The 9701-nt window shown below is 62.8% G+C and overlaps 1 protein-coding gene across 2 annotated transcripts; it reads right to left on the reverse strand.

The window, feature by feature from the left end:
• Positions 1-1539: 1539 nt before the first annotated feature.
• LOC309383136 (zona pellucida sperm-binding protein 4-like) lies at positions 1540-9336 on the reverse strand. Of its 2 annotated transcripts, none has more exons than XM_081935324.1 (12): positions 8828-9336; positions 7771-7892; positions 6974-7073; positions 5568-5723; positions 4680-4867; positions 4080-4180; positions 3534-3664; positions 3239-3428; positions 2683-2824; positions 2290-2377; positions 2083-2196; positions 1540-1852 (listed from the first exon to the last, which is right to left on the reverse strand). In XM_081935324.1, the coding sequence occupies exons 1-12, from the start codon at positions 8994-8996 to the stop codon at positions 1692-1694; spliced, it is 1662 nt and encodes a 553-aa protein (XP_081791450.1). In that variant the 5' UTR covers positions 8997-9336; the 3' UTR covers positions 1540-1691. The 2 variants fall into 2 exon arrangements, with proteins under 2 accessions (XP_081791450.1, XP_081791449.1); XM_081935323.1 differs by having other exon boundaries at positions 5568-5756.
• Positions 9337-9701: the final 365 nt, after the last annotated feature.

The raw sequence follows: 9701 nt of genomic DNA on the forward strand, positions 1-9701 counted from the left end.
CAAGGAGGCTTTAGAAAGAAGACATTATAGTAATTCAAGTTTTTCATGGTTTTCTTTCTTTATTTTCATATCTTGGCTTTAAATCAACCCAAAGACATTACATTTGTTCAACATAATCTATATACGGGCTATGGGAAGATATCAATTGTTTTCAAAGTTTTGCCATATTCCAGGTGTTACTGTGCTTTGTTGTGTGATTTTATACTATTTCATGCGGTTGTGTAATAATCCAAATTCAGAAGGGGGGAGCATGCTTTGAGGTGAAGGCTCACTTTGTGTTTGCCAGCAAATGTTTAAAAGATTTGAGCAGTGGGGCAGGAAAAAACACAATGGATGTGAGGAATTGAGAAGTCTGAAATATGTGCTGCTCACACAAGCTAAGGATTCCTCTTCCCCTTTCAAATCCAGATTGTTCTACAGCTACGAGAGAGGTAATTGAAGATTTGAAAACTTCATTTTCGGACATTTTTTTGGGCCGTTTTGGATGTTCACTAGTAGTAAATAAATAGAGAGGGAATTTGTACCACGTTGAGGCTTTTGACTCAATTTCCTTCTATTCATTTACTGAACATCCAAAAGAGCCCGAAAAATGGCTGGGGTGGGCCCAGCCAGTGGTGGGATTAGCCGGTTTGCCGAACTGGGCAGAATTTTAACAACCGGTTCGCTTGAACCAGTCTGAACCGGCTGAATCCCACCTCTGGACTTTTGGGATAAGAGACTAAAAGCTTTTTATCGCCACCTTCAAGAGAGCGATTGGATTCACTGCTTCACAGGCAGCGTCTCCTGTGCCGGGGCCCGGACCCTCTTCCGGTAGCGTTGCTGCAGCAGCCGAAGTGCCAGCTGTGCTGCCGCAAGGGCCCCTCACGCAACCCAGCAGATTTCCCAAGGCTGCAGTCAGAGCAACGTGCAAGAACAGTGGAGGCTTATAGCCGCTGCTCTCAGCTGGAAGGCAGGCCACTGCTTGTAACATGGCTGTGCGTGTGGTGTGAACACAGCCAAGAGGGAGACGGCCATTCAGACTGCCACCGCAAAGAAGCCCCCCTGGGAAGCCCCCCTCCTCACCTGCCTTTCTACAGGTCCTCTATGCCTCCCGCAGCGCCTAAGGGGCCATTAACAGGGGGCGGGAGAGAAAAGGAGACCACAGGGAGTCTGGGCACGAAGTGCAAGAGGCGGCCAAAGAGAAGCTCCATAGGCCTAGAGGGAGGTGGAGGGTCGCTTCAGGCATCAGGCTGTCGTGAGCTGCTCCTCTGCTCTTGGCCTCTCAAGCCACGGGCTCACCCGTGCAACTGTGAGGGCACCTCTGCTCACTCTTCCCACCACCTCCAGCGTTTCCCCCGTCCCTGGATCGCCACATTCGCAGGTGGAGCTGCTCTCTGCCCCACCCAGCTTCGCTTTCACGAGGAGGTGGGCCTTGCCTGGGCACTGGGTGGGGGATGGCAGAGCCCCCCTTCAGGGGCAGCGGCGGTGGCAGAGGGGAAAGGGACGAGTGGGGCTCCCTGTGGAGGAAGAAGCAGGATTTCCAGGGGTGCAAAGGCTCCGTTGCGGAGGCCCCCAGCAGGAGACGCGGCACCTGCTGCTCCCAGAGGGACCCGAAAGAGCCACGGAGACCAAGCCCTTCTCCCGGACAGGGAGCCGCCCAGCCACATCACAATGCCAGTCTCGTGTTCCCAAGAGCCAATTTATTTTCTCTTTCAGGCGTGGGAAGGTGCTGGCCCCTGCTGCCTCTCTCTTCTCCGCCTTTGGAGGAGCAGCAGCAGCAGGGATCCGAGGCTCAGGGCTGCGGCCAGCCCTGCCGCCAGACAGAGCCCGTCCTCCCATCGCAGGAAGCCCTCTGGGGCAAGCGCTCCAGGCCCTGCAGGGGAAAAAGAGTGGCGGGCAGGGGGATCTTGGCTAGCCCCTGGTGCAATGGTGGTGGGGGTCTTCACTCAGGGCAATCTCCCCTTCAGGGCGCAATCTGCAGCTAGGAGGAACTTGGGGCTGCTGCTGAAGGTCCCCATCGTTGAAGGTTGATACAGCCACACACACAGAAACCCCCCCCCCAAGGGGATGCTGGGGGGGCAGGTGACAGCCCCCCTTTAGTACCTTCCGGGCGGGAGGCCTGCACAGGCTGGCTGAAGACGTCCACAGGCCCAACGGAAGCCACCATCAGCACCTGCTCTGCCTCCGAAGGAGCTCCTCCCTGGGCATCTCTCTGGCCTGGGGCGGAGGAGAGGAAGGGGCATCTACAAGCACTGCAGTGTGCTCCCCATAGCCCCCCACCCAAGGACCCTCTGCAGCCCACCAACTCACGTCTGCCCTGCAGGCCGGCCTCACAGCGGGTGCCGCACGGCTCCTGGGCGGAGGGCAGGCAGGCCCAGGCACTGCAGTGGAAGTAGATCTATGGGGAAGGGGCCAGAGGTCAGGAGCAGTGGGGGACCTCGCCCCACAGGCCAGGCCAAGGGTCAACTGCTGGGGGAAAGTGGTCCCCCAGAGTCTGGCCTCCCTCCCTCCAGGCAAAGGGGGGGTTTATGGCTCCAGGAGGGAGACAGTGCCTCTGAGAATGTACAGAAAACCTCTTCCCTTGGCTCAGCGGATGGGTTGCTCAGAACCAGAACTCCTCTGCTCTTGCCCTCCTGTGAGCAAAGGGATTGGGGACCTGCCGGGCTGCCCCCCCCCCTGCTCTGGCCAGGCCCCCAACCCTACCGGGCCGCTGAGCATCTGCCGAGCATCCCTGTCCACAAAGGTCCTGACCACGAAGCGCTGATGGTGGGAGGGGGAGGGCAGCCCCAGATCCCACTCGAGGGGAACCAGCTGGCTCTGGAAGTGGTCTCCTTGGTGGGGGCACCTGGGGGCAGAGGGCGCAGCTCATGCACAAACGGCCGCAGAGGGAGACCGGGTGGTGGTGGTGGGAGGCCGGTGCCTGAGGTCAGCGAAGGGAGTGGGCTGCTGCCCACCACGAAACGCTTGGCAACAAGCCAATCCTGGCTCTGCTGGAGGCTTCTGAACCAGGGAAATTGGGAGCTCCGCTTCCACCCTCTTGGGAAAGTCGCTCTGATGGAGAGACAGCGCCTCCCCCGCCCCCCCCCCCAATTCAAAGAAATGAAGTGCTGGGCCCCACAGAATCAAGGGGGCCGGGCTGCCCAACATTTCTCCTTGGTCAAGCTCTGGCCAGAGACTGGCGGAGGCATCCAGGCCACCCCTGGGCTCCAGGCAAACTTGTTAAGGCCTGCCCTCCTCCCCGCAGGCCCAAGTCACAGACCCATTCTGCAGGAGGGGCCACTGAGGTGCCCGGAGGGGGCTGGGGCTTAGGGTGGCCCAACACTTGTGGAGGAGCAGGAAGAGCGCCGGATCTCTCCTCCCGAAGAGGCGGACTTCCAGGGGAATGGGCTCACGCAGCAACTTCACCACCGGGTAGTCCAGAGGGCCGTAGTAGGAGGAGTAGGTCTCGTCTGCAGAGGGAGGAGGCCCCTGAGGTGGGGCTGCCCCAGAGGGACAGCAGCAGGCAGACCCCCCCCCCCTGGAAGGGCTCGGGGGGGGCTAACCCCCCCACCTACCTCCAGCGATCCGCATGTCCAGGGCGAGGGGCCCCTGCTGGGCAATGGCGGCCAGGGGAGGAGGAGGGGTGGCCACCAGGAGACTCACCGGGAGGGGCTCCTGGGCAGAGTAGCTGCAGCGGATGGTCAGCCTGCAAGAGAGCCGGGGGGGGAGGGGGGGCTGGGGCTTGCGGCCACTGCTGCCGGGTCCCCTTGAGGGCACCAGTGAATCCGGGAGGAAGGCGGCATCCTTGAGGTCATGAAGGCCACCCCTGCTCAGAGCAAGAAGGGGCCTGAGGGGAATGCAGCAAGCAGAAGCCGCGGGAGGCCCAGGGCTTCCAAGCCCCCTGGCTGAAGCCCGGCTCTGCCTTCCGGGGAGGGGTCCGAGAGCCAGCCCAGCTCAAGGCCTCTGGGGGCCCGGGGGGCCAGGAAGGCAGGCAGGGGCTTCTTCCCCCCCCCTCTCTTGGGGGGACCTTTCCCGTCTCATCCTAGGGCTGGGATCCTGTCCCTGCTCCTCCCCACCACCAGCCTGCTGCTGCCCAGGGACCCCCCCCACCCAGCGGCCACCTGAAGAAGTCGCTGTCCCGGGTGATGGAGCCCAAAGAGGCCCGGAGGGTCCGTCTCTCTGCCGAGAGCTGGTTCTCGTAGATCCGGTGGCCTCCGGCCTCCTGGCACAGAAAGCGGTGGCTGAGGGGGATCCCTCCCTCCCTTAGCTTTTCCCCCTCCCCCCTCCCTCCCTTTTTCTAGCAGACTCTGCCCCCCCCCCGAGCCCCTCTGCTTTTGTCCCTCGATGGGGCCGCTTTCTTCCACCCCCGAGAATCGGGGGGGGGGGGGGGGGCTTCAGGCAGACGTTTGCAGGGGTGGCTCAGCATTTCTCTTCCACCTGAGCAAAGGGACTTTGGGGAGGGAGGGGCTTCCGTGGGGTGCTAGAAAACCAATGGAAGTCCTTTAACCGTGCCCCCCCCCCTTCTCCCTTTGAGCCATTTGAACCCCCGGAGAGAACCTGGGCCCAGCCCCCAAGGGAGGAGCCCTGAGACTCCGGGGCTCCGGCCCCTTTCGGCCCCGGGGGCCAGCTTGGGGACCCCCAGCCAGCCAGCCTCTCCCAGGCCCGCCCACCTCGCAGGGCTGTTGTTGTTGCTGTTGTTATGCGGCAGCCTCCCCGCTGACCTTGACGATGGTCCCACAGGCAGAAAGTGGAAAGTGGAAGACCGCGAAGGCTTTGTTCCTGGAACGGGGGCCACAGGGGGGGCCCCCAGGTCTCAGCAACCGCAGGGAATCCAGGCTCAGGGCCGGCACAGCCACGTCTCTAGAGATGGCCAGGGACAAGGAGCCCTCCGGGGTGCAGCGGGCCGTCACTGTGCAGGGAATGAGAGTGGGGTGGGGGTCCGTTGGGTCAAAGGTCAGGTGCCCCTTTCCTCGGGCAGGACAGGGGTCTGGCTGCAAGCTCTCCCTCCTTAGCCCCCCTTGCAAGGCAGAAGGGGGGGAGGAGGGCTATGCAAGTGACCGTCCTTGTCCAGCCCAGCAAAGGGTCCCTTCCTCCATTCCCTTCGGGCTCCTGATACGGGTCCTCCCTCCTCGTCCCCTTTCTGCTCCCTGGCATGGCCCCTCTCTTCCCTCAACCCTTTCCCCCATCCCAGGCATTGGGGGGGGGGCAGCAGAAGACGCCCCCCCCAGGAGGGTAGCAGCATTACCACCCCCGATGGGGAGGAAGGAGAAGCCCCCCCCCCAGCCCTCCTCTACCTCCACAAGGACGCCCCCCTTCCTCTCTGCTTCCCCTTGGCCCATGAAACCCCAGGAAACGGGACCTGCCTCCCCCAGACAGAGTCCCCTTTTCTTGGACCAGCCGAGCCCACCGGGGGGGGGGGGGTGTGTGTCCAAAGGGCAGCAGAAACGGCTGAGCAGAAGTCTCAGCCTAAGTAAAGGGACTTGGGGGCACAGAAGGGAAGGGACCGGCTGCAGCTGTTGCCCCTTCAAGGGGGGGATGGGGGTCCCAGGACCTCCCAGGGGCCACGGTGATGCCCCCCCTCCCCCGGCCCCTGTGGTCTGCCGCTGCACCTGTCTTGCCGTAGTAGCAGGGGGTCAGCCTGTCCTGGGGGTCGAAGCAGCAGCCCAAGTGGGAGCACCGGCCATGGCTGAGCCGATGGGAGCTGCAGGGCATTCGGTCCGCCATCTGTACCACTGAGCACCGGCTGGGGCTGGGGGGATCCAGGACTGGGGGCAGGAGAGAGGGCGGCCGTGGGGCACCTGCAGCAGACCCACAACTGCTCAGGAGGACCCCTGGGCATCTCCCCTTCCTCCCCTGCAGGAGCATCAGGAAGATTCACTCTGGGGGCCACAGGGGCCCTCCCTCTGCAGGGGCCAAGCTCAGAAGGGGCCCCTGGGGACCCCCAGTCTGGCTGGCCCTTGGAACCCCACAGCTGATGGCTGCCGGTGGGCCTTTTGTAGCCTCTCCTTCTCCAGCAGACCCCAAAGCCCGGCCCAACGGCTGCACCTCCCGACTTCCCTGGGCAGCTGTAGGGGGAAAGGCTCCTGGGGGGATTCTCCCTGCGAGGGGCTCCCTGGCTAAAGGGAACGCAGAGGCTGGGGGCTAAGAGGAGCCCCAGTAATGCTGCTTCAGGGGCCCCTGAGATCCCACAGGAACCTCCACAGGGAGCCTCTTGGGAGCTGCCCCCTTTGGGCCAATGCCCCCCCCTGCAGGCACCCAGAGCCAGCACCCTCATTGCCCTTGGTGGGGGCGAATTTGGGCTTGGCCTGTGGGGCAGCCACGGGATCTTGGAAGCGGCTGAACCCCCCCAGCCCCCTCACCCCCCGGGATGTCTCAGCACCTACCCCCGGGAAGCACCACTGCTGCCTGCGGCTCCCACCCAGTCCCAGCAGGGGCCACCTTGGCAGTAGCCGCCATCAGAAGTGCCAGGAGTGCAAGGGAAGCCATGCCAGCTGGCGCCTGCCTGGCAGGAGGCAGGCAGGGGTCTGGGCCTTCTCCAGTTGCCAGGGTGGGCTTCTCCCACATCAGCAGCCCTCCTTTGTGACCTCACCTCCCCCTCCTGGCCTGCAGCAGCTTTGGGAACAAGGGCAGGAGGACAGAAGCCCCTCCCCAGGGCCTGGCAGGGGGGGGGGGATGGCTCTTGTGCCCTTCCACGCAAGGGACCAGGACGGCGCCCACCTCCCTCCCTGGCTGCAGGCGGGCAGCCTCTGGCAGGTATCCAGGACAGCCTCAGCAGCCCTTCCCCTCCGCTCTCCCCAAGGGGGGGGGCAGGGGGTCTGGGCAGAGGTGGGGTCTTCCTGCTTTGTGCTGGGAGGGAAGGGCCGTAAGAGGGCCCCGCCTGGAAGCTGCACAGCCCCATCAGGAGCAGGGGGACCCCACCCCAACTGTTCTCCTTTCACCAGGCGGCTGACGCCCTGGAGCAGCCCAGGGGCGTGAAGGTGGGGAGCCCCCCCCCCGAGAAAAGCCCGCTGCCTACCTAAACGTGGCTCTGGGCATCTCAGCTCCTTCCGGCAGGAGGCCTTCCGTCCATCCGGCGCAAGGCTTTCCATCTGCAGGGTGGTCCGATAGCTCCCATCCTGGGGGTTGGGGGGGGGAGGTTGGGGGGTTAGGAGCCGCCAGTCCCTCCAGCCCAGCCCCTCCCGGCCCCATGGCCTTTGGGATCCCGGTGCTGGCTTAGGGGAGCCACGGCTGCTTCCTGGGCCTTCTGCCAATGGGGGGGGGGGAGGGTCACTCTGCCCATCAAGGGTGTGCCAGGGTTCTTTCAGATCCCGAGGCCAATCCTTTTGGGGGCGTCTGCTAGGCCCCCTGAGCATCTGACAGACATCAGGAGAAAAGGCCGCCCAGCCCCCCTGAGTGAGGGGCTCTTGCGCTGCTCTCTTTCTCCCCCGTTCCTCCCTTCTCAGCCGCTCTCAAGGCTCAACGTCTCCAGCCCCTTCCTCGGAGCCACCCTGGCCAGAGGGGGACGGCCGGAACAGAGCAGAGCTCCTGACTGGGAAAGGGCACACCCATTAACGGAGTAACAGAGCCAGAGGGAACCTTGAAGGTCTTCTAGACCATCCCCCTGTTCAAGCAGGGGACCCGAGACCAGGGGTCTTCCACCCACCCCCAGGCTGCAGCCCCTACCGGGCCATCAGCCATTTGGAAGCGAGCCACGGAATTGGTGGGCGAGTGTGCGCGCATCCCTACTTGCACGAGCGGTGAGTGTGGGCATGCTCAGCTTGTGCAGCCAGGAGGCCAGGGGAAGCCCTCTCCCACCCTGTGCCCCCCCCTTACCTGTGCCTGGGTGTAGCATCCGCCAAAGGCCGTCTCGACAGCCACGGAGCCCTCTGGCCGAGAGGACACCAAGGTCCCACAGGCGGAGTCGTTCTTCAGCAGACGGGGGGTCCCTGCAGCATCTGGGGAGGGGGTGGGGGGAAAGGGCAGCAGCGTGGCTGAATTGGGGGCCAGTCAGGGACAAACATGCTGTAGGGACCCAGGCAGCAGCGGCAGCAGCCTCCGTTTCCCCTGCCAGCCTCTCAAAAGAGTTTTTCCCAACCCTGGCAAGCCCCCCCCCCCCCGCTTAGAAGTGGAGAGAAGACCCCGGGCCTCCTCTGCCAGGACAGCCCCCTTCCCGTCAAAGCAAGGCAGGGTCCACCACTAGTGGAAGGGCACAAGGCCTGCACAACCCCCCCCCCTCCCGGTCCCAAGAGAGGCTCAGGGTGGAGCTGAGGGGTCCAGGGGGGGGAGGGGGGGAAGAGGCTCTTGCTGGGTGTCTTTCTTGAAGACGTTTCATTGCCCAAACTAGGTAATGTCACCAGTGCTAGAAGGGAGGGTTGTTTTTGTTTGTTTGTTTAGGTAAACCCCCTCCTTACTAGCACAGAAGCTCCCTAGTTTGAGTGATGAGACTGCAAGGAAACTCACTTACCCAGAGAGATCACCAGACCACCCCCTCCCCCCCTCCCCACAGCTGGGGGAGGGGAATCTTCAGGCAAAACCAGGCTTTTAAAAATATCAGCAGAAAAGTTCCAGACTACTAGGCCAAAGCTGCCAGTTAAGTAGAACATTTAAATCTGAGGCCTATATTATTTATTTATTTATATTTATTTATATATTACAATATTTCTAAGGTGTAAAAGAGTTGCCTAGAAGGCTGCACGCCTTGAAGGAGCAAAAGGTCCCATTAATGGGGAGGGGGGAAGAGCAGCTTCGCCCCCAGAAGTCAGCAGGGTGAGCAGAGTTCCTGGGCAGGACGAAACCCGCCTCTCCCCTCCAGCTCTCCCTCTGGAGCCAGGCCCCTTCCCTCCCTGCAGCTGGGAGGACTCGGCCCCCTCCCGCCCTGAGCGCCACTGACCAAGAAGCCGGATGACCGAGGAAGCCGCTCTGGGCCTGGGCGTCAGCAGGATTCGCATGCAGCCCCCCTGGCAGCTCTGCAAAGCAGCCCCCCAGCAGGCTTCTCCATTGCACAGGCCCACCTGCAGGGCCCAGCCGAGGAGGCCCAGCCCGAACGCTGAAAGAGCCATCCTAGTCACCCAGGGACTGGCAGGTGGCTAGTCCTCAAAGAGGCTTCATAGCCCTGGGCTGGGGGAGGGGTGGAAGTCACCTGGGAGGGAGGAGGGAGGGGAGGGCTGGGCTGCAAATCAAGGTTGCAGCCCCCTTGCAGGCAGATGGGGAGGCCGGGATGGGGGGGGGGCAAGGGGGCACCTCCCTTCCCTCCAAGGAGAAGGCCGGGGGGGGATTAGTTTATCCACCGAAATGGACACAGCGTGCGGGGTGTTTTCTTTCCCATATAAGCCTCCGCGTTGGCCCTCCTGGTGTATCTCCCCTTCCTTTGCTCAGGACGGACACTCTGCACATGGCCAGGAACCCTTTCTGTGTTTCCAGAGGGCCCTTCCTTTCTAAAACCCCTCCGCTGTTTTTTTTTTGGGGGGGGGGAACGCTCTGCGCGTGCTCAGAGGGAAGAGGCTCCCCAGCCAGGGCGGAGGGGGAGTGGCGGGGGTCTCTGGGGCCACAACCAAACTTTCGGACTACCCTTCTGCAGGCCCCGCGGAGAAACTCTGCGTATGCACAGAGGGCGCCCTCCGTTTCCCATCCCTCTCCAGGAGGCCGCTGCTGCTCCTGACTGGAAAAACCCTCAACGCTTCTGCCCTTTTGCGCGGTTTCCTCCCGTCCCGCTGGGTCTGGCCGGCATCGGCAGGGCACTCTGCCCACGCTCAGAGGCCCGCTTT

The sequence above is a fragment of the Natrix helvetica genome (assembly GCF_964273705.1).
Source record: "Natrix helvetica genome assembly, chromosome: 1".
Lineage (NCBI taxonomy): Eukaryota > Metazoa > Chordata > Lepidosauria > Squamata > Natricidae > Natrix > Natrix helvetica.

Bases quoted from the DNA above. Each gene is read 5' to 3' on its own strand.
- LOC309383136 (XM_081935323.1), bottom strand. From the start codon at position 8,996: ATGGCTCTTTCAGCGTTCGGGCTGGGCCTCCTCGGCTGGGCCCTGCAG. The intron at 7,893-8,827 runs GTCAGTGGCGCT...CCCCCTCCCCAG, and splicing joins CTCGGTCATCCGGCTTCTTG to ATGCTGCAGGGACCCCCCGT. The intron at 2,378-2,682 runs GTAGGGTTGGGG...CCTTCCCCATAG, and splicing joins GGCAGATGCTCAGCGGCCCG to ATCTACTTCCACTGCAGTGC.